Source organism: Dama dama, chromosome 4 (assembly GCF_033118175.1).
Source record: "Dama dama isolate Ldn47 chromosome 4, ASM3311817v1, whole genome shotgun sequence".
In the NCBI taxonomy this organism is placed as follows: domain Eukaryota; kingdom Metazoa; phylum Chordata; class Mammalia; order Artiodactyla; family Cervidae; genus Dama; species Dama dama.
This window is the reverse complement of record NC_083684.1, coordinates 61,863,042-61,885,534: the sequence shown is the minus strand read 5'-3', so window position 1 is coordinate 61,885,534 and position 22,493 is coordinate 61,863,042. Positions and strand designations below refer to the sequence as shown.

Below are 22,493 nucleotides of genomic sequence, written 5' to 3'. Positions count from 1 at the left end.
GGAGATTTTGTGTGTCAATACTTATAGAATTTTATGGATATTTTTTAAGTTGTGGTAAAATACACTTAATGTCAGCTGAAATTTCACTTGTGACTCATTAGTCAGTCATGAAATCCATTTAATGGGGACTTTAAAAGTGAAAAAGACAGGGACCTCCCTGGTGGTCCAGTGGTTAAGACTCTGAGCTCCCAGTGCAGAGGATCCGGGTGCGATCCCTGGTCAGGGAACTGGATCCCACATGCTGCAACTAAAGATTCTGCGTGCCGCAGCGAAGATCAAAGATCCCACATGCCACAACTGTAGGACCCCTTGCAGCCAAATACATACGTACATACATATATATATGAAACCACACATGGTCAGATCCCATTTTCATTATTAAAAGATCTCGTCAGAGAAGAAAATCTGAGAAGAAAGCATTGGAGAGGATGTGCAGCCAATGTGAACAGCAATTCTCTCGGGGATGGAGGATCAGGTGGGGTTTTTTTAAGTTAAAGGACTTCCCTGGTGGTCCAGTAGTTAAGAATCCACCTGCCAGTGCAGGAGACACGGGCTCCATCCCTGAGCTGAGAAGATTCCACAGGCCAAGGGGCACCTAAGCCCGTGTGCCACAACTGCTGAGCCTGCGTTCCAGAGCCTGGGAGCCCCAGCTGCTAAGCTCACTTACCCTAGAGCTTACGCTCTGCAACGAGAGGAGCCGCTGCAGTGAGACGGCTAGGCGCCGCAGCTAGAGAGCAGGCTCCCACTCGCCGCAACTGGAGAAAGCCCGAGAACAGCAGAGAGACCCAACACAGCCAAAAATAAACAGATACGCAAAACCTAAAAGACGGGAAAAGTATGAATGCCCTGCACAAGTTCAGGAAATGCTTAATGAGATACTAGCTTCAGTGATACATAGTTGTAGTTATATATATGTATGTGAGTAATGGATTATAATTAGAAATACACATTTCATATGATAAAATGCCTTTCTAATTATACATCTGTTTCTGTTTTGTTTCTAATTCCATTTATATCTTTTGAAAAAACATCAAAAGAACATCATTTCGTGACACATGAAACCTGTGAGATTCAAGCTGCAGTATCCATCAGTAAAGCAGTCTTGGTGCATAGTCATGTGCATTGGCTTCCCCGCCTCCCTTCTTGGGCCTTTTGTGGGAGAACAGCTGAGTTTGGTCTTCCCCTCACAGGTTCCCTGCGTTCTGAGCCAAAAATATTTACTCTCTGGCACTTCACAGTAAAAGCTTGTTGGCCCCCATTTTAGAGATACACACCAAATAGAGATAAAATCATATAATCAGTGGGGATTTGATTTAAAACAATACAGGAGGGGGAAGCAGTAGGGGTTTTGATGAAATAAGGTCGGTGTGAGTTGATAGCTGATTAAAAATCCATGCACGTCAGATTAGGACTTGACCCCACTGTCTTTTAATTGGAATCACTCACCTGATGCCTGGACTTACCGAGGCTCGGATTCTTTTCGTCTCAGCTCAGAAGGAATTCAGCAAGAGGCAAAATGATAGGCACAATGTAGATTTATTAATATAGGATGCTCGTGAGAGGTGCAAGCCAGCAGGCAAGTGGGCTCTGCCCCAGAATTAAGCAGGCTCTGTGTGTGTGTGCCTGCTCAGTCGTGTCCTACTCTTTGCGACCCCATGGATTGTAGCCTGACAGGCTCCTCTGTCCATGGGATTTCTCAGGCAAGAGTCCTGGAGTGGGTTGCATTTCCTCCTCCAGGGGATCTTCCCAACCCAGGGATCGAACTCACATCACCTGTGCCTCCTGCGTTGGCAGGCGGATTCTTTTACCACTGCGCCACTGGGAAGCCCCAATAGCTTTCTTGAGGCAGCATTAGTCTCCAAAAGCTGCCTAGGTTTCCTCTCTATCTATAGTCCCCTACTGGGACTTCTACAATGTCCTGAGTAACTATCTGTCTTGCCATAGTTGAGCCCAGGGTAGGCCAGCTGCAAGCCAGGCAGCAGATAGGAAGAAGCTGGAAGAAGACGCGAGGAGCTGCAGACACGCTTTGTTCGGCAGACAGGCTTTATTCTTCTCTAATGGTTGACGTCACCCACCTTGCGCGGCAAGGGCTTTTCAGGTGGTGCTTCTATAGGCATGATTTTCCTGCGCAGTGCTATAAACGATCTCAGCCGTTCCATAACCACGCAGAGTCATTGTTGACAGAATGTGGACCAGAGCAAGAGGCCCACGGGACGGCAGTGAATCTGCCCATCGCCGTCTTGACTGGCTGTTGTTTCCCTACAGTGTCCTGTTCTATCCCTATCAGTGACGCTAGGTGACAGGCATGCTGCTGCTCTCAGTACCACTTTCCCGGTGCTTATGTTTAATGTTTAAAAAAAATTAAAATCTACTACGTGGCTGCGGCGGTGCCAGGCACAGAGGAAGCACTGAGCAAAGGAGCACCATGACTGAGACCCTCTGGGCACAGCCCCCCGGGCTCTGGGTTGGGCGGCCACCCCCCTCAGGCCTCCCCCGTATCTTGACCGCAGAGACCCTGCAGGAGTACCTGAAGGTGGTGATGGCCCTCCAATACGAGGAGAAGCCGCCCTACTCCACACTGAGGAACAATCTGGAAGCCCTGCTGCAGGACCTGCGGGTATCTGCCTACGACCCCTTGGACCTCCAGGTGGTACTCTAGGTGGGTTCCAGCAGGAAGAACCGGGGGGTCTCAACCCTGTCCCTGGCAACCCCCGCTGTCTCCACTGATGCCGTCTGATGTTTACGCCCGTGCCTGGGCGCAGAGCGCTCCAGAAACGCCAGGTTGTTTGTTTGTTCAGGAACCTAGCACACTCCACCTTAACCACACTCTCCAGAAATGAAGGCATGACCCCCTCCACCCGGCTTGCCCCCGTCCCAGTCTCTGTCCCCACCCCCACAGCTGTCTGAGAGACCTCTGGCCTGTCCCACAGCCCTCTCTCCCTGCCCCTCAACCCTGTCCCTCCGGGCAGTTGCTAAGTTCCTCCTAGTCCACCTCCTCCGGGGCTCTGCCTCCGTCCCCTGTCCTGGATCCCCTGGCGCGTGGTCACTTGTCATAGTCACGTGCTGGTGATGAGCTCCGTGAGAACCAGGTCGAGTCTGTCTCTGCATCTCTGTTCCCCACTCACATCGCTGGCCTGGCTCACAGATGCCCCAGTCATATTTACCGAGCAGGCCATCCGACCTCCCTGTCCAGCCCATACCGTTGAAATTTAAAAGCAAACCTAACGGCCCCTTTCAGGACCATAGTTTCCAGTTTGCTCAGTCTCTGAGGACCACTCACTCAGCAGCAGGTTTTTCCCTTGGTTAGGAAATTAGGAGATGCTCCTTAAGGAGCCCGGGGACCTTGGAGCAACTTGGGGATCCTCTTGCCTCTGCCTTGGCCCGATTGCCCGTCCTCCCCTCAGATTCCAGCCCAGGCAGAGATCAGTCCCACCTCAGGACCACGGCATGCGCCATCCCCACGGCCTGTGACCATTGGCCCCTTTGTTTTTACCATGACTGGCTCCTTCTCATCACCGCCCATCAGATCCCGAGGCCTCCCCTGATCGCCCCAGTGAAGTGCCTCCCCACCTCCTCCCTTATCGTGTCTCCCGTTTTCTGCACACCCCCTGTCCCCTCGTGGGGGGAAGCGTGTGTTTAATCTGTCGTGTCTCCACAACTCTCCTCCAGATTATAAGCCCAGCAGAGCCTCCCTGGTCCTCTTGTTTGTGGTGGTGTGGCCCATCCCTAGAAAAGTATTGATGGGAAACTGCTATCACACAGTAGGGGCTTAAAGAGTACCCTTTGAATGAATGACACTGACAGCCATTTTTATTGTCTTCTAGAACTTTCAGCCTGGGGTTTGAAATAGGAAAAAAAAAGGAGCTATGTGAGTCAAGGCCTGCTGTAGAATCACAGATAAGCTTCTCGAAAGATCCCTCAAATGTGCATTCCTGCCGCTTCTTCAGGTGAAACTGCTCATCATCGGTCTAGATCAGCCTCAGGGAACTTGGAAGTTAGGCCCCAAATACTGTGAACTCCCTCCTTTCGACTGTCCCTCCCTTCAGCTGTTGTCTCCCGCCAGCCCCTGAGGCTTCGGGTGGAGAAGACCCCCGGTCACAGATGGGGGTTGGGCTGGTCCCGTCAGTGGGGACGCTGCCATTGGCACCACTACGCTTTGACAATAAATGGTTTCATTGGCACTTGGAGAGTCGACTGTCTGCAAAAGAAGTCCCTTTTGGAAAAATTTAGCTCATTTTTTCCCCCATCCATCCATCCGTCTCTTCAGTGTTTCATCCAACCATCCACTCTTTCTTTTTGTAAAATATTTATTTATCTGGCTGTGTCGGATCTTAGTTGCTGTGAGAGGGCTTAGTTGCCCCAGAGCATGTGGGATCTTAGTTCCCTGATCACGGATTGAACCCACATCCCCTGCATTGGAAGGCAGATTCTTAACCACTGGACCACCAGGGAGTTCCCTCCACTCTTCCATAGATCTGTCCACATTTTTGAGCAGACACTCATTCATCCATTCTTTCACTTACCATCCATCATCTGTCTATCCATGCACCCATCCATATACTTGTCCATCCATCCCTCCATCCATTCACCCTTTTATCCGTCTACTCATTTACCAGTCATTCTCTCATCCACTTACCCTTCTCTTCTGCACATTCACCCTTCCTCTTATTCAACAAACATTCAGCAGACATGTCTTGAGTTCATACTATACGACACCCATCATGCTGCCCAGAGGATCCTGACGAACCAGACCTAGGCACCAAGGTCCTTGAGCTGATGGAGCCTACAGTCAAGCGAAAGGACATGACTTGGGGCTGTGGTCGGCACTCTGAAGACAAAGCACGGGCTGTGATGGAGAATGAGGGTCCTCCAGACTGGAGGGCACCTTTGGGGGGAGCCTGGACACAGACCAGGGAGGAGGCCACAGGACAGAGAAAGAGAGAGCCTGGGGAGAGATGTCAGAGGCGGGCTGGCCAGCAGCATGTGGCAAATAATTAGACTGAGAAGAATCAAGGAGGAGGAGGAGCTTCAAATAAAAAGAAAAATGGAGGAGGAGATAAACATGCCTCCTTGAATTTCACTTTGGATATTTTAAATTGTGCGCCCTGCTTTGGGATGGGAAGACTCAGAGGCTGGAAGGGGGGATAAACTGCTCAGAGAAGCCTTGATTCTCTCCTTTCTCTGGAGAGGAAGGAAGAATGAGCGGACTGATGACCATTTCCTGGTTGAAAGGAAGGGTGTATAACCCTTTGCAGAAGGAGGTATTCCTCAATGAGTGAAAAAGCCCATCAGAAAATCTCCCACTGGCAGCCCCTCTGTGTTCTTGAGTCCACAAGAGAAGAGGGACGTCAGCCACCCTTGGGGATCCCAGATCAGGCAGGAGGGATGGTCACAGTCGACGCCTGCGCCCCCCACCACCACCACCCTCCCGCCCTCGGTGCACTTGGCCAAGGTCCAGCTCCCCTCCCCACCCCGGTCCTCCCCTCCCCTCTCTGAGCAAGCCAAGCCAGCAGGACCAGCGCTGCTCAGACAACAGGAGAAGCCCACATCCAGGCAGAGCAGCAAGAGTGTGGACAGTGGACAGTCTCCCTCCCTGTCCCTGAGGCAGCCTTTACCTGTCTCCAGAGCCCAGGTTTTGACAGATCATCCCAGCCTCTGAAAGAAGAGGAGGATGTCCTCGGCATTAATGATCTTAGTTCTCAGAGCAGCGATCAAACCTGTATCCTCTGCGTTGGCAGGCACATTCTTAACCACGGGACCACCAGGGAATTCTGGACACCATTTCTAAAGGTCATTGATCAAGAGATGCAACCTAATCCTGAAAAATGGCAAGGCAAAATGTGCCATGAAAGATGGAATTGCGTCCTTCAGCACCTCTAGTTTGTAGAGCAGTTACAGCCTGAAATTATTAACTTTATGCTAAAACATATTCCTATCTTGGCTCATAATGCTACTGTTGGGCGTGTTCCCTCATGAATGGAAACAATGGAAAAAGTTAAATGGACGCTCAGTGGGAAAAAGAACAAAAGCAGTTGGCTGTGACTCTTGTAAAAACTATATTAATGTAAATAGACACAGAATGGAACTGCAAGGAATTTTATAAGCAGATTCTGAAAAAAAAAAAAGAAACTCTTTAAGAACCAAAATATCAAGGACACAGAATTAAAAAGAACCCTTGTCATTTATTTCAGATAATCAGTGAATGATTTTTGTGTCCGAGAAAATAGACAAGTTGGGTTTCCAGGAAGCAGGCTCAGAGAAAGACCAGTTTGCAGTGTGTTCATAGGAAGTGCCCCAGGGGTGAGTGTGAGTGGAAGGGAAGGAAGGGGTGGGCTACATGGAGCCTAGGGATGTGATCCTGCCTAATGACAACCTCTGCTCAGCCTTGGGAGTGGGGGGAGGCACCTCTGGAGCTAGATAGCCCTGCAGAGTGGTCCCCATTTGGCCCAGCATGCCAGACCCTTATCCCAGCAGGTTGCCCAGGGAAGAGGTTTGACCTTGGGTGCGATGCCCTTTGCACATTCACCCCCGTTGGACACTATATGTTAATTACTGCCTTGATGCCCACAACAACCCTGTGAGTTAGGTTTGTGATATCCATTTTACAGAGTAGGAGGCTGAGAAGGAAGGTGATGTGTTCAAACTCAGACGCGTGTTTGGTGACGGGTCTGAGACGTGAGCCCAGTTCCGCCCATCACCCCACCAGCGGGACTTGCATACGCTAGTTGGTAGCCCATGTACATGGAAAACTGTTCTCTCAGGCATCATCCCTGATGTGTCTCTTCCCTGAGAAGCCCTGGGTCCCCCAGCCAGAGGTTGCAGAAGGTTGCGGGAGGCAGGGTTGTCATTTAAGGATCTTGATCTCTGCATATTCGGTGGTGCTGGTGGTGGCCTGGTCCCGAGGCTCCCAGGGTCTCAGCTCGAGGAAACTGAGGGAGGTGTAATGAAGCTCCTGTTCCTCCCCTGAGAGGGGGGCGGCCGCCGCTGGGGGCAGGTAGGCCAGGGGGCTGCCTGGAGGACACTCATCCTGGTGTGGGGGCGTGGAGGGGAAAGAAGGGCGTCATATTAGGATAACAGGGTCTGGGGACTTCCCTGGTGGGCCAGGGGCTAAGACTCCGCCCACTCAGTGCAGGGGGCCCTGATCAGGGAACTAAGATCCCACGAGCCATGACTAAACATCCCACACGTCGCACAGAAGATCAAAGATGTGCACGCCGAAACTGAGGCCTGACACAGCCACATGAAAATAAACGATTGAAAAATTTTAAAAAGGGATAAAGAGCTGGGAGAGAGCAAGAAGGGCCCACAAGTGAACCTGGAAACTGAACGTTCAGTCTTTTCACCTGTTCATTCCAAACATTGGCTGGGCCCCCATTCATTCATTCAATGCTTGAGAGTATTAATGCCTGGCACTTGGTAATCAGTTGCCAGTCTCCTAGATTCCTCACAACAGTCTACTTGGGAGACACTGTTATCCTCACTTGTCAGGTGGAGATAAATAGGGGCTGTGTCGATAAACTTCCCTGCTGGCTCGGACGATAAAGAATCCACCTGCAATGAGGGAGATCTGGGTTCGATCCCTGGGTTGGGAAGATCCCCTGGAGGGAGGGCATGGCAACCCACTCCAGTACTCTAGCCTGGAGAATCCCCATGGACAGAGGAGCCTGTGGGCTGCAGTCCATGGGGTCGCAAAGAGTTGGACACTACTGAGCGATTAAGTGCACACATATCAGGTGGAGAAATTGAAACTAAGTAAATGTCCCCAAGCCCGACGTTTAATCATTGGTAAGGCCAAGATTTATTCTAGGTCCTTCTGACTCCAGTGCTGCCTTATGGACCTGCTCCCCTGGTGCCAGGCACTGGATATTCAGTGAGGAACAAAGAAGATGCCACCCCCGACCTCACGGTTGCAGTGGGGGGAGCAGACATTCAAGCTGTAGTCAGTTATATTACTATCTAATAGGACTGGAATGGGATGGATGGCATAAGAAGGTCAGGGATTTGCTTAGGCCTGAGCTCACCTCAGGGACCACGCATCATTACAGAGTCAGGCAGACACAACCCCCAAACTGCAGCATAAGCCTTTTCGTTTGCTTGTTTTTTGGTAATGTCTATCTATTTATTTGGCTTCACTGGGTCTTAGTTACAGCATGCCAACTCTTAGCCGCAGCATGTGGGATCTAGTTCCCTTCATTGGGAGCATGGAGCCTTAACCACTGGACCACCAGGGAAGCCCCCATTATGAGTATTATAATCGAAAGATCTTATGCCAGAAAGAGTTAACCTTGCCTGAAGAAAATTTGACCTTTCACTCCAGCACCTGGGAGGGAACCTCTAAGCCCTTGAAATGTCTTGCCTGATAAGTTTGTCTCAGAACTTACCTGCTGGTATCTTGGGGGCCCCTGAACTTGATTTTGTAGGTAGTACATAGTAGTTGTTTTGGGGAGATCCTTGCAGCATCCTGTCTTGGGGGAGGCGAGGTAGGAAGTGGGGGGAAAGTGGGTCTGGGGTCCAGAGAGAAAGGAGGAGGGCCCAGTTGGAAGTAAATACAATCAGTAAGAGGGATTAGTGGTCCAGAGGAGACAGAGGGCAAAAGGGAGGGGCTCCCAGGTCGTTGGGCTGAGTGGCTGTGTTGATGGGTTGTTTTAGTTGCCAAGCCGTGTCTGACTCTTTGCGACCCCGTGGACTGTGTCCTACCAGGCTCCTCTGTCCAAGGTACTTTCCCCAGGCAAGAATACTAGAGTGGGTTGCCATTTCCTCCTCCAGGGGATCTTCCCAACCCAGGGATAGAACCCATGTGTCCTGCATTGGCAGGTGAATTGTTTACCAGCTGAGCCACCTGGGAAGCACCATGCTGATGGGACCCAAGAGGAAAAGCCTGTGTGGGTCGTGATGAGCATCTGAGTTATCACGAGGACTGCGGCCACGGCAGTCAGCCAGGTGGGGAGTCAGCCAGCTGGGACCCTGAGGGACCTCACCACTCACCTGGGAGGTGGGACCCAGTGTGCAGGGTTCATCCTTCTCACGGGCTGCCTTCCTGCAGGTCTTCAGTCTGAGAGGGGAAGCCAGGACCTCTCAGCAGCCCAGCTGGCTCAGAGCTTGCAGGGCGGCCATTGCCCCCATTCCAACCCCCTCCCCATCCCCACTTGAGGCTAGAAGGGGCTGGGACTTCCCCTGGCAGGCCAGTGGCCAGTGGTTGAGACTCGGCACTTCCACTGCTGGCTCGATTCCTGGTCGGGGAACTAAGATCCCACGTGCTTCGTGGAGCAGCCAAAAGATAGGAAAACTTAAGAGAGGGACAGGCTGGAAGGGCAGACCAAGGCCAAGAGGCAGGGCACGCACCTCGTCTCAGGACCTTCATAGTGACAACAGGCGTCCTTCGCCGATGGCTGGGGTGCACGGTGGGGACAGACCCTGCTCTGATTCCCTGCCCCATGACCCGCTTCTCCAAAGCTCCATACTGTGAAGATTCCTCCAGAGGGGCTCCTCCAGGGATTCCAAGGCTCCGTCCCCTTCCCCACCCTGCACTCGCCATCCCCCAAGAGACGACACTCACGTGAAGCAGATGAGGCAGGAACAGAGACTGAGCAGGCCAGCGGCGCCAGCTCCCCCGATGGCCCCCAGAACAAATTCTCCTCCAAGCCTGGGCTTCCCTGCAGATGAGCAAGATTGAGGGTGACTCCCGTCCAAGCCCCAGGACTCACGTGCCCCCTCCTCCCATAGAGTTTGAGCTCTCCTGCCCTTCAGCCCCCAGCCAGCCGAAGGACAGTTCTCTGCCCCAACCCCTGCCTCTCAACCCTCCCACCCAGGCCCCTCTCCCCGCCAAACATCATCTTCTCTAGGATGACTCCCGTCCCCTCTAAACCTCTCCCCCCACAACAGACCCCTGACCTGGCAGCAGCAGGACAGACCCGCTCCGGGCCCCGTGGACGTTCAGGGCCTCGCAGCTGAGGCTGAGGCCGGAGCTGAGCCCCTTTCGGAGGCTCAGGGAACTGTTGGCCCAGGGCCCGGCGGAGTTGGAGCTGACCTCAAAGGAGGCGTTGCTGAGCTCCCCCACCAGCAGCCCCTCCCCGATCCGCCAGTGCAGGGAGGGGGCCGGCCGGGCTCGGGAGGAGCAGCTACAGCGCAGACCCTCGTCCTCCTGGGAGCAGGAGGGGCCCAGCAGCTGCGGGCGGGCTGCGGAGAGGGAGCAGAGTCAGTGGTGTCTGTCCCCTCCCTGCGCCCGCGTGTCCTGTCCGGTCCCACCCCACCCCCAGCTCACTCTGCACAGAGAGATGCAGGGAGACCCACAAGGAGCCCTGAGGGTGCTGAGCTCGGCAGGTGAGCTCGCCGTCGTGGCCCGACTCCACTCGTCGCAGGGACAGGACCCCAGGGCTCGAGGGATGTGAGGGGCTCAGGGTCCGGCTCCCCCGGGACCAGCTCAGTGAGGCCGGGGGGTTGCTGTCGGTGTCACAGACCAGGCGCAGAGAGTCTCCCTCCACAACAGGAAGAGATGAGCCATTCCGCAGGTGTTCCAGCTCTGGAGAGAGAGAAACAGAGGCACACTCAGAGAGAGGGAGACAGACAGACCGAAGGAGACAGAGAGAGAGCTGAGCCCAGACTCTGAAGCCCTGTTTTCTATTTCTCTATCCTATTTATTTTTTTCAAGTTGCGAAGAGATCCCACAAGTAGCTTTTTAAGCAGCTTTCAGTTCAGTTGAGTCGCTCAGTCATGTCTGACTCTTTGCGACCCCCCACGCCAGGCCTCCCTGTCCATCACCAGCTCCCAGAGTCTACCCAAACTCATGTCCATCGAGTCGGTGATACCGTGCAGCCATCTCATCCTCTGTCGTCCCCTTCTCCTCCTGCCCCCAATCCCTCCCAGCATCAGGGTCTTTTCCAATGAGTCAACTCTTCGCATGAGGTGGCCAAAGTATTGGAGTTTCAGCTTCAGCATGAGTCCTTCCAATGAACACCCAGGACTGATCTTTGGGATGGACTGGTTGGATCTCCTTGCAGTTCAAGGGACTCTCAAGAGTCTTCTCCAACACCACAGTTCAAAAGCATCAATTTTTCGGTGCTCAGCTTTCTTCACAGTCCAACTCTCACATCCATACATGACCACTGGAAAAACCATAGCCCTGACCAGACAGACCTTTGTTGGCAAAGTAATGTCTCTGCTTTTTAATATGCTATCTAGGTTGGTCATAACTTTTCTTCCAAGGAGTAAGTGTCTTTTAATTTCATGGCTGCAATCACCATCTGCAGTGATTTTGGAGCCCAAAAAAATAAAGTCTGTCACTGTTTCCACTGTTTCTCCATCTATTTGCCATGAAGTGATGGGACCAGATGCCATGATCTTCATTTTTTGAATGTTGAGCTTTAAGCCAACTTTTTCACTCTCCTCTTTCATCAAGAGGCTCTTTAGTTCTTCTTCACTTTCTGCCATAAGGGTGGTGTCATCTGCATATCTGAGATTATTGATATTTCTCCCGGCAATCTTGATTCCAGCTTGTGCTTCTTCCAGCCCAGCGTTTCTTATGATGTAGTCTGTGTTTAAGTTAAATAAGCAGTGTGACAATATACAGCCTTGACGTACTCCTTTCCCAGTTTGGAACCAGTCTGTTGTTCCATGTCCAGTTCTAACTGTTGCTTCCTGACCTGCCTACAGATTTCTCAAGAGGCAGGTCAGGTGGTCTGGTATTCCCATCTCTTTCAGAATTTTCCACAGTTTATTGTGACTCACACAGCCAAAGGCTTTGGCATAGTCAATAAAGCAAAAATAGATGTTTTTCTGGAACTCTCTTGGTTTTTCGATGATCCAGCGGATGTTGGCAATTTGATCTCTGGTTCCTCTGCCTTTTCTAAAACCAGCTTGAACATCTGGAAGTTCATGGTTCATGTATTGCAGCGCGTACATGAAGTAGCTTTATTGAGATATAATTCACAAACCATATAACTCCATTTACATACCACTTGAAAGTCACACGATAACCATCACTACAGTCAATTTTAGAACATTTTCACGACCCCCTCTGAAACACTCCGCACCCCTCAGCCATCTCCCCCAGTCCTTCCATTATCCCAGCCCTAAGCAACCACGACTGTCTCTATAGATTTATGTCTCCCGGACGTGGCGTGTAAACATCCGGCTTCTTCCCATTAAGGTGATGTTTCTGAGGTTCATCTGTGTGTATCCGGAATGAACGGGAGCTCTCCCATCTCTGCGATCCCTGCCATGCTCCACGGCCCTCCCTTCCTACCTGTGCCAATTCCTCCGGAGACGCTGATGGTCAGCTTCTGGGGGGGATCTGGGGGGCAGAGACGCCGCGGTGAGGAAGGGAGTCAGAGCTGCCCCTGCCCCGGCTCCCTTCCCAGGGCCCCCCACACTTCCCGGAGGCACAGAACCGGAAGCAAAGTGGAACAGGGCCCCCTCAGCCCCTGGCCTGGGGTCACCAGCGCCCATTCCCAGCCCCGCAGGCACCCCGCGGGCCTGGCCCAGTGCTCACAGGACACGTTGAGCGTGACAGTCCTCTCTGCGCTCACAGAAGCCCTGCGGAAGGTCACCCGACAGGTGAGGCTCGTGCCGTGATCCTGTGGGCGGGGGGTGAGCAGGATCTCCGGGGAGTTATAGGCCTCCTTGGAGTCCAGTCCTGGGGGTCTGAGGGCATCCCCGGTCCAGGAGATGGTGGGAGGCGTGGCCCAGTCACAGGTCTCAGGCAGGGAGCATTTGAGGCGGCTGCTGGAGCCAGACTCCAGGGGCTCCTTGATGTGGACATCGGGAGTCCATGTTAGCGCTGGAGAGGAGAGACGGAGAGGCCAGACCCCAAGGGGGACCCCTGTGTGTGCCCACCCTGATCTGACTGTGGGCCACTGTCCCCCACCTCCCTCAGAGATGGAGGGCCACGGGGTCCATCCTTCCCACCCTCCCTGACCTCTGCTCCTGGGGACCCTTCCGTACCGACCACATTCACAGTGAGCTGGTTATTCTTGTAACTGTGTTCTGCAGCTTCTCTTCCCAGTTGAAAATAATAGTTTCCACTGTCCCTCTTGCGGGCGTCTACGATGCCCAGGGAGCAGTTGTTGGCCCTGGGGTCCCCGAGGAGGTGTAATGGGATATTTCTCTTCTTCTTTCCACCCCGGGTTGAGTTGTCTGTGGCCATAAGAACGTCCTCTTGGAGTCTATCCTCTTTCCGGAACCATGCCCCGTAAACACGTGTGGAGTCGGTCCAGTCAAGCCGGGGGTAGGAGACCTTACAGGGCACGAAGATGCACAGACCCTCCTGCACCGTCACCGACCCCTGCACTTGCAGCTGGTATGGTGACTCCTTCTGCAGGGGCCCTGGGGGAACACAGAGGCTCAGCTCCAGCCCCAGCCCCAGCCCCAGCCCCAGCCCCAGCCTGGGACCCGCTCTCCCCAAGGCCCACTCACCCGCCCACAGCAGGGGCAGCAGCAGCAGCAGCAACAGCCTCTCCATGTCCGAGGGGCCAGGAGTTCCCAGGGCCATCCAGTTTCTGGACCTGCCTGTCTGTCCGTGAAGGAAGCTCCAACAGGAAGGGGAATGTGACCATTCACAAATGAGCGAAAGAGGAAGCTCAGAGCTGCCGATGTCTGGAAAACATCTCTTCTGACTTCTCCTTTCATGCTTGGACGTTGCAGGACAGGTCTAATGCAGGACGCAGCCACCCCGGGTCAGCCTCGGGCTAGTGGGGCTCTCAAGGGAAATGGGTGGGGAGGGCTCCAGAGGCAGGGATTCAGTCATTCATTCATTTGCCAGGCAAATGTCGACTCCATGAAGAAGTTGAGGGCAGAGGAAGGCAAGACCTCACAAATCCTGCCTCCCTGTTTGTGTGACCCCAAACCCAGGATCCCCAAAGGACACAACCTCCCCACCTGTCCTGGGGACATGTCTGTGTCCACACAAGGCCTCCAGTTCCACAGTAAGAAGTGAAATATTTACCCAGGGCCCCATGCTCCGAAGGGCTTCCTGATTGAGGTTTGATGCTCTAAGGTGGTCATCTTGAAATTCCTAATAATTTTGATCTTGGACTTTGTGTTCTGTAAGTGAAATCTCATGGAATAAGGAGCACACACCTGGGGAACTGGAAGCTTGGATCACACCAGGCTGACCCAGGGACAGCCTAGAGCAAGGGACAGGTTCTCAGCCCCCCGTCCCACCTCCATCCTCCTCCTTGGGCATAGAGAGAGTCTGGAATATGCTGCTTTGAGAGCCTGTGAGAGTCTACACTGCTCACCGCCCCCCCAACCCCCAGTCAAACCTGGGGAATTGGACATTAGCTAGTAAATTAAAAACACTGTGAAGAGGGACTTCCGAGGTGGTTCAATGGCTAAGACTCTGGGCTCCCACTGCAAGGGGTTCAATCCATAGTCTGGTTGGGGAACTAGGTCCCACGTGCTGCAATTAAGAGTTGGCATGCCGCAATGAAGATCAAAGAACTCAGAACTGGCTCAGCCAGATAAATACATTAATATATATACATTGTAATTTATTATTATTATTTATTATAACATATATATATTTGCACAGGGCCACATGCTCGGAAGGGGCCTATATTTTAAAGTAGACTACTGGTTGCCTGGGGCTGTGGCTGTGACTGTCGATGGGTAGGGGTGTCCTTTGGGAGAGATGTAAAAGTTCTGGCATCAGATGGTGCGGAGGGTGGCACACCATTGTAAGAGTACTTTATGTCACGGAATTGTATACTCTAAAATGGTTAAAATGGTAAATTTTACGTGATGGACATTTTACAACGATTTTTTTTTTTTTAATTTGGCCACACTGCATGGCTTGTGGGATCTTAGTTCCCTGACCAGGGATTGAACCTGTGCCCCCTGCAGTGGAAGCTCTGTGTCTTAACCACTGGACTGCCAGGGAAATCCCACGTCAATTTTTTTTTTTTTTTAATGTTAAGAAAAAAAGGAAAAAGGTTTTTCCTACTTTTTGTTTTTTTTTGTCAAAGGGGCCGCACATTTTCATTTTGCTCAGGGGCCTGCAAAAGATTTAGGCATCTCCGGTGAGAAGCTTCCAGACTGAGACCCGCCGTAACAGGAGAGCGTGGTCAGCACTGCCCAGAGGCTGAGTTGATAAGCGTTCATCCCTCTCCTGAAGGTCAGAACAAAATAGCAATGAAGGACGCGTATCTAAGGCCACTCTGCTGGCATCCAACCCAGCTCCCCAAGTGACTGGCAATGCATGTAGTCAAGAATTAACCTCAGGATTTCCCTGGCAGTCCAGAGGTTAAGACTCCATGCTTCCACTGCAGGGGGTTTGGGTTTAATCCCTGGACTGGGAACTAAGACAACCAGAAAAAAAAAAGAGAGAGAATTAACCTCATCCAAAGAGAGGTGTGGGCTTTGCCCAGCAACTGGGAGGGAATGCTAAGCCCTTGGCACGCGTGTCTCGGTGTCCACATTTCCTTTTTTTTTTTTTTTTTTTAAATAAGAATACCTACCAATCATGTTGGATTGCATGCATTTGTGCTAAGTCACTTCAGTCGTGTCTGATTCTTTGCGACCCTGTGGACTGTAGCCCAGCAGGCTCCTCTGTCTGTGGGGAGTCTCCAGGGAAGAATATTGGAGTGGGTTGCCATGCCCTCCTCCAGGGGATCTCCCCGATCAAACCGGAATCTCTTACGTCTCCTGCATTGGCAGGTGAGTTCTTTACCACTAGCACCACCTGGGAAGCCCTCGTATTAGATTAGGGTCCAGCCGCCCCCCCATGACTTCACCTAACTTGATCACATGCAAAGACCTTGTTTCCAAATAAGGTCCCATTCACAGGGACTGGAGGTTGGGACTTGAACATCTTTTGTTCTGGGGGACACAAACCTATAACAGGCCCCCAGTAAAAACACTGGACTCCAAGGTCTATGCTGCATCTGTGTTATCACACGTCGTCGCTGGGTGTATTGGTCGCTTTGAGTTGCCGTAACATACCACTCAGCTGAAAGAATCTGCCTGCAATGCAGAAGAACCTGGTTCAATTCCTGGGTTGGGAAGATCCCCCGGACAAGGGATAGGCTACCCACTCCAGTATTCTTGGGCTTCCCTGGGGGCTCAGACAGTGAAGAATCTGCCTGCAATACAGGAGACCTGGGTTCAATCCCTGAGTTGGAAGGAGCCCCTGGAGGAGGACATGGCAACCCACTCCAGGATTTTTGCCTGGAGAATCCCATGGACAGAGGAGCCTGGTGGGCTGCAGTCCACGGGGTCGCAAAGCGTCAGACACGACTGAGTGACTAATCACACCAGGCACAATATACCACACTCTGGGCGGCTTGTACAACATAAATGGGGGAAATGAGAGAAACCAGAAATGTACTATCTCACAGTCCTGGAGGCCAGAAGTCCAAGATGAAGACCAAGGTACCTAGCAAGGGCCTGCTTCCTGAGTGGGAGATGACTGCCTCCTCCCTGTCCCCTCACATGGCAGAGACAGAGAGAGAGAATGCTCATGTCTCTTCCTATAAGGACACTAATCCTGTTGTACAAGGATCCCACCCGTAGGACCTCAGTAACCTTGCTCCCTTGTCTTCCTCTCCAACTATAGTCACGTGTGGGAGTTAGGGCTTCAACATATGAACCAGAGGAGACACGATTCAGGCCATGGCACTGGGAAAGTCAAGCACTGTCCACAGTGGAAGAGCCCACCGGAAGTGTGTGCCCGGTCTCCCCTTAATACTGCCTTGGGCAATTTTTCCTTTGCGGATTCTATTCTATTCTATTTTCTGTTCTCTTCTATTCTATGGGCTTCCCAGGTGGCTCAGTGGTAAATAATCCACCTGCCAATGCAGGGTACTGGCTTCTATCCCTGGGTTGGGAAGATCCCCTGGAGAAGGAAATGGCAATCCACTTCAGTACTCTTGCCTGGGAAATCCCATGAACAGAGGAGCCTGGCGGGCTACAGTCCATGGGGGGGTGGGGGTCACAAAAAGAGGCAGACAGGACTTAGTGACTAAACAACAACAACAACAACATTCTACTCTATTTTTCCCTTTGGCTGCACCACATGGCTTGCAAGATCATAGTTCCTCCACCAGGAATCAAAATCGGAGCCTGGGCAATGAACGTGCAAAGTCCTAAACACTGGACCACTAGGGGATTCCCGGGTATGCAAATTTTAATCTGTATCCCTCTGTTGTAACAAACCATCAGTATGACAATTTCTCTGAATTCTTTTAAGTCCTTCCAGTGACTCATCAAACTTCAGAGTGGTTTGGGGGGATCCCCAGAACAGTCTGTTTCCCTCCTCAGAGTGTGGTGCAAAAAGCCATGGTTTCCCTAAGTGGGGGCGACAGTGGCCACCTGTGAGGGTCTGTCCAACCTGGGGAGCAGAACTCACAATCTCGGGCACACCCCTGCACCCCACCCCACAGTTGTCAGCTCTCACAGAGCCCAGAGCTTGTGTAGGATGGAAAGTTGCTGACCAGGAAAACTGCTGAGTTTATTACAAATACATAGAAGGAAACAGGGGAAATGCACAGAGAAACGCGCAGTTCCTTTTCATCTATAACCAGTTCCTCACTTTACTTCCCTATTGCGTGGTTTCTCAAACAGGAGGCGACATCACTTTTAACTGAATGGTCCCCGCTGGTACCAAGCTGTGTGTCCCTCCTCTTGCCGTTGCTACTGTGTCATCTGCTCCCCGGGCTGGGGGCCATGGAGAGCAGCCCTCGGGGGACAGGCTCTCAGGAGAAGGAGCACCAGGACCTCTGTCTCTGCTTTCTTATTTTGAGTCAGTTTTCCAATTTCTGCTGACTTGTAAAATGGGCCCAGAACACTTCCCTTCTTTCAAATCAAGTAGACTGTTCATTGCTTGTCCAATAGATGGCCAGAAAGACTGGGAGTGGGGAGGTCAGCTGCTGGCAGGATTCCAGGGAAACCCAGGGCCACAGGGCCTGGGCACTTAGTGAGTGCTCAGGACCCAGGTGTCACTCCAAGTCAGGAACTCTCTTCTTTCTCTGCTGCGGGAGATGTCATTGCCTCTGGGTCTCCTTGGCCTGAAAACTAGGTCTGGCTGCCTGGATATAGGGTTCTACCCATCTCAGGAGAAATAGTAGGGTGGAGAGTATACCCCAGATGTGTGTGTCTGTAAGCTCTTGCACGTGTCTGCAAGTGTGTTTGGGGCCCAGGACGGGCCATCTCAAAATATGCTTCAGGACTTCCCTGGTGGTCCAGGGGTTAAGAATCCATCTTCTAGTGCAGGGGACGTGGGTTCGATCCCTGGTCGGGGAGCTAAGATCCCACATGCCACGGCCTAACTAAACCCACAAGCCTCAGCTAGGGAGAAGCCCGTGCAGCTAAGACCTGACGCAGCCCCAAAATAAATGTTTTTTAAAAAAGAAGAAAAAAGTGGCAAACATAAGACACTCTGACCCCCCTTTCTTTCTCCCTGAAAGCAGGAAATAAATCTCTCCTGTGAAAGGTACCCTCCCCACACCTGGAAGGAGGACGCCCTTATCAGCAGACATAGGGAATCAAGCCGAGAACCCTGAATAAAGAAAGCTTCCTGTGCTTCGTCACAGACGTGTCCAACTCTCTGCGACCCCACAGACCGCAGCCCGCCAGGCTGCTCTGTCCATGGGATTCTCCAGGCAAAAATACTGCAGTGGGTTGCCATGCCCTCCTCCAGGGGATCTTCCCAACCCCAGGATCAAACCCAGGTCTCCCACATTGCAGGCTGATTCTTGACCATCTGAGCCACCAGGGAAGCCCAAACCAACCTTGGGAAACCTTGGGTTACTGCTTTAATTTCCAGTCACAAGACTAAATTCTCTTTAGAGTCTCACTAACTGGGCCCCCAATGCCTCTTTATCCTGTCAATTCCTCACAGATTGATTGTTTCTTTGCCTGAAAAGTATAAACGCCGTCCGAGTTGGCCACTTCTTAAATCCCATCCCAGGTGGAGGATTCTAAAAGACAGTGTCTCTGACCAGCTGAAGATCGCCCCCCAGAGATGTCCCCGTCTTAATCCCTGGAACCTGTGACTATGTTACCTTGCAGGACAAAAGGCCTTGGCAGCGGTGATCACGTTCAGGATCTTGGGATGGAGAGATTCCCCTGGTGGACCCTCACTGTGATCACAGGTTTATGAGAGAGAGGCAGAGGGAGCTCGGACCACAGCAGGGGGAAAGGAGTAGACGGTAATACAAGAGATTGTAGTGATACCTTCAGGGCTTCCCTGGTGTCTCCCTGGGAAGTACCATGGACAGAGGAGCCTGGGGGACTGCTGTCCAGTGGGTCGCGAAAGAGTCACACTTAACTGAGTGACTAAACAAGTGAGACCACCACCAAACCTGCAAAAAGCAAGGAAGAGATTCACCTTAAGATCCTCTGGAAGAAACGACCTCTGCCAACACCTTGATGCTATCCCCCTGAGGACTCCCTTTGGACTTTTGGACTCCAGAACCATAAGAGAATGTATTTGTGTTGTTTTGAGTTGAAATTGAAGCCCTGCTCCCTTGAGAGGCTCCAGGGGAGAACGCATCTTCCTGCCTCCTGGGCCCCTTCCGCCATCTGCAAAGCCAATGGCATAGCACTTCCTCTGCCTGACTCTGCTTTCATCTGCTTTTCCATCACACTTCCTTCTCTTCTGTGCTCAAATCTCCCTCCACCTCTCTCTTAGGAAAATCCTTGTGGTTACATTTAGGGCCAACTCAGGGAATCCCCGATAATTACCCCATCTCAACATGCTTAACCATATAAGCAGGGTCCTTTCCACCACAGAAATGACCACCCACAGGTTTCCAAAGATTAGGATCTGGATACCTTTGAGGGCTCTGTTCTTGCACATAACTATTGCATGACTCCCTTTATATGAAGTGTTCAAACTGGGCAAAGTCATAGGGGCAGAAAGCAGATTAGTGGTTTCCAGGAGCTGAGGGGAGAGCAGATTTGGGGGTGACTGTTTAACCAGTTTAGGGTTCCTGTTTGGGGGTGGGGGAAGGGATGAAAAAGTTCTGGAATGAGATAGTGGTGATGGTTGTGCCACATTATTAATGTGACAAATGCCACTGAATTACACACTTTAAGATGGTTAAAATCGTAAATTGTACATTACGGATTTTTAAAAAATGGAGTACAGTTGATTTACAATGTGTTAGTCTCCAGTGTACGGCAAAGTGATTCAGTTAAATATATACATATATATGTTCCTTTTCAGATTCTTTCCCATTATAGGTTATTACAAAATATTGAGCAGTAGGTCCTGTGCTATATACAGTAGGTCCTGAGCTATATCCAGTAGGTCCCTTTTTATTGCCTATTTTATATATAGCAGTTTGTATCTGTTAATTCCAAACTCCTAATTTATCCCTCTTCCTGCTTTCTTCTTTAGTAGCCATAACTTTTTTTTCCCTGCATTGGCAGGTGGATTTCTTTACCACTGAGCCACCTGGGTCATGTATGAGTCATGTATGGATGTGAGAGTTGGACTATAAAAAAAGCTGAGCACTGAAGAATTGATGCTTTTGAACTGTGGTGTTGGAGAAAACCGTTGAGAGTCCCTTGGACTGCAAGGAGATCCAACCAGTCCATCCTAAAGGACATCAGTCCTGAATATTCATTGGAAGGACTGATGCTGAAGCTGAAACGCCAATACTTTGGCCACCTGATGCAAAAAACTGACTCCTTGGAAAATACCCTGATGCCGGGAAAGACTGAAGGCAGGAAGAGAAGGGGATGACAGAGGATGAGATAGTTGGATGGCATCACCAAGTTGATGGACAAGAGTTTGAGCAAGCTCCGGGAGTTGGTGATGGACAGGGAAGCCTGGTGTAATGCAGTCCATGGGGTCTCAAAAGAGTCAGACACGACAGCAACTGAACTGAACTGAGCCACCTGGGAAGCCCAAGATGGTCATAGGGAACTCCAAGCGGAACTTGAACATGGTTGAACATTCGGGGCAAGACCATAGAGCAGCAGGTATAGGTGATACAGCTATCTTGGGACCTGGTCATGTAATTAGCCTGCACCTTCTGGCCCTGTTAGATCCCCTTCTCCTGAATGCGAGCTAATGCCATGCCCAACCTTACTTCATAGTCATCACAATTCAGTACTGAAGAGGCAACTCTGTGAATCTTATTGACCAGCTCACTTTCCTCTCCTTGTACATCTATACTGCAGTGTGGATGTCGCTGATGGTAAGAAAATGAGTTATTTACTTGTCTGGCTATTCTGCTGACCCAGAGACAGGGCCCCACGCTAGTTTCAGTCGTGATTCCAACACTGACTGTTGTGTTGTTGAGCCCTGGCTCTGCTAGAGTATTTCACTGGCTTCAGCACCCACACCGCCCCCCACCCCGCCACTGTGCCAAGGAAACGGGGTTTACTTCTACCCCAAGTGCAATGCCAAGGAAAAGCCTCTGGGCTGGGAATTGGGGATCACTGGGCTCAACTCAAGAGTTCTCCTTAGGAGAAAAAAATATTGCTTTGGTGATTCACTTCCCTACTCTGATCCTGTTTTCTTTTCTGTAAAATGGGAATTTTTAGCAATTGATTTAACAAATATACCAGATCCTTCAAAGTAATTTACAAATATTAATTCATTTAATATTCATGATAGCCCTATGAAGCAGGTGTTATTAGGCCCATTTTAGAACAGAGGAAACTGAGGCACAGAGAGGCTGTGCAAGCTGCCCAAGGACTCCAAGCCAGCAGGACTCCACCCGGGTTGTCTCACACCAGTCTAGGCGAGGAGGCCTCCCTGCACAGGCAGGATGGTGAATTTGAGGTCTTGTCCGTTCTCCCCCACCGAATATGCGCTGTGGGAGGTGCACGGAGGCATTTAATGAACATTGTGGAATGAACGGATAAGGGGTATCTTAGGATGGCCACATCCCTTTGTGACCGCCTGCGCCCTCCTGCCGTCCTCTGTTTGGGAAATTCTATTCGTGGTCAGGGCTTCCAGTCCCAGTAAACCCGACCCTCAGGGCGAGAGGGAACCCCAAGATCACGGGCTTGGGCTGAGTGGAGAATAGATAACTCATTCACGTCGGGGCACGGGCGCCCCCTGGCGGTAGAGTCCTGCTGAGACAGAGCCGCCGAGAGGCAGGAATCTTTGGGCGGAGCGGGATCGGGCATCTCAAATTGAGTTGATAGCGGTTGTATTAGTGGGCAGTGTCTGAAAATCACTGTATGATGCTGGCTGCCGTCTACCAGTGGCTTTCAAACTTTTCTTACCGTGATGCAAAGTAAGATATTAAATCAACATAGTGGTATTTTCTACTGTTCTATTCGTATCTTTAAACACCGGTCAGAACCCTTTAAATTGATTCCCAACTCTGTAATGGGTGCCCACCTGCATGAATTTTTTTTCCAGCTCATAAAGATTATCATGGAGAAAGTGTTAGCAACCAGATCCGACTCTCCACTACCAGGTCACCGCCCACTTACCTCCTGACTTCCCCTGACAGCGCAGCGCCATTGCTCTTCACCACCCGGTGCCCCACAACTGTGCTCCAGCCATCCGGCCCCTTTGGCATCACCCTTTTTGG

The 22,493-nt window shown here is 51.4% G+C and overlaps 2 protein-coding genes across 14 annotated transcripts in view; one reads left to right on the top strand and one right to left on the bottom strand.

Moving 5' to 3' along the window:
* Positions 1 to 20,402, top strand: part of VRK3 (VRK serine/threonine kinase 3) — a 52,706-nt gene extending 32,304 nt beyond the window's left edge. For 3 of the 8 annotated variants that reach the window (XM_061139917.1, XM_061139915.1, XM_061139916.1), the window contains exon 14: positions 1,038 to 2,498. In XM_061139917.1, coding sequence (XP_060995900.1) covers positions 1,038 to 1,264 — 227 coding nt within the window. In that variant the 3' untranslated portion in view covers positions 1,265 to 2,498. The other 5 variants (XM_061139920.1, XM_061139923.1, XM_061139924.1 and 2 more) reach the window with 5 other exon arrangements.
* Positions 6,163 to 13,778, bottom strand: SIGLEC11 (sialic acid binding Ig like lectin 11). 6 transcript variants are annotated; one of them, XM_061139899.1, is made up of 11 exons: positions 13,411 to 13,778; positions 12,940 to 13,231; positions 12,488 to 12,775; positions 12,242 to 12,289; positions 10,262 to 10,519; positions 9,892 to 10,176; positions 9,557 to 9,653; positions 8,986 to 9,052; positions 8,382 to 8,504; positions 7,344 to 7,551; positions 6,893 to 7,027 (listed from the first exon to the last, which is right to left on the bottom strand). In XM_061139899.1, exons 1-10 carry the CDS (start codon positions 13,621 to 13,623, stop codon positions 7,384 to 7,386), a joined length of 1,839 nt encoding a protein of 612 aa, XP_060995882.1. In that variant the 5' UTR covers positions 13,624 to 13,778; the 3' UTR covers positions 6,893 to 7,027; positions 7,344 to 7,383. The 6 variants fall into 6 exon arrangements, with proteins under 6 accessions (XP_060995884.1, XP_060995881.1, XP_060995883.1 ...); XM_061139901.1 differs by lacking the exon at positions 7,344 to 7,551 and having other exon boundaries at positions 6,163 to 7,027; positions 8,382 to 8,461; positions 13,411 to 13,754; XM_061139898.1 differs by lacking the exon at positions 7,344 to 7,551 and having other exon boundaries at positions 6,163 to 7,027; positions 13,411 to 13,667.
* Positions 20,403 to 22,493: the final 2,091 nt, after the last annotated feature.

Bases quoted from the DNA above. Each gene is read 5' to 3' on its own strand.
- SIGLEC11 (XM_061139898.1), bottom strand. From the start codon at position 13,623: ATGAAAGGAGAAGTCAGAAGAGATGTTTTCCAGACATCGGCAGCTCTG. The intron at 10,177-10,261 runs GTGAGCTGGGGG...CCCTCTCCGCAG, and splicing joins CCTGCATCTCTCTGTGCAGA to CCCGCCCGCAGCTGCTGGGC. The intron at 9,053-9,556 runs GTGAGTGTCGTC...TTCCCCTCTCAG, and splicing joins TCCTGCCTCATCTGCTTCAC to ACTGAAGACCTGCAGGAAGG.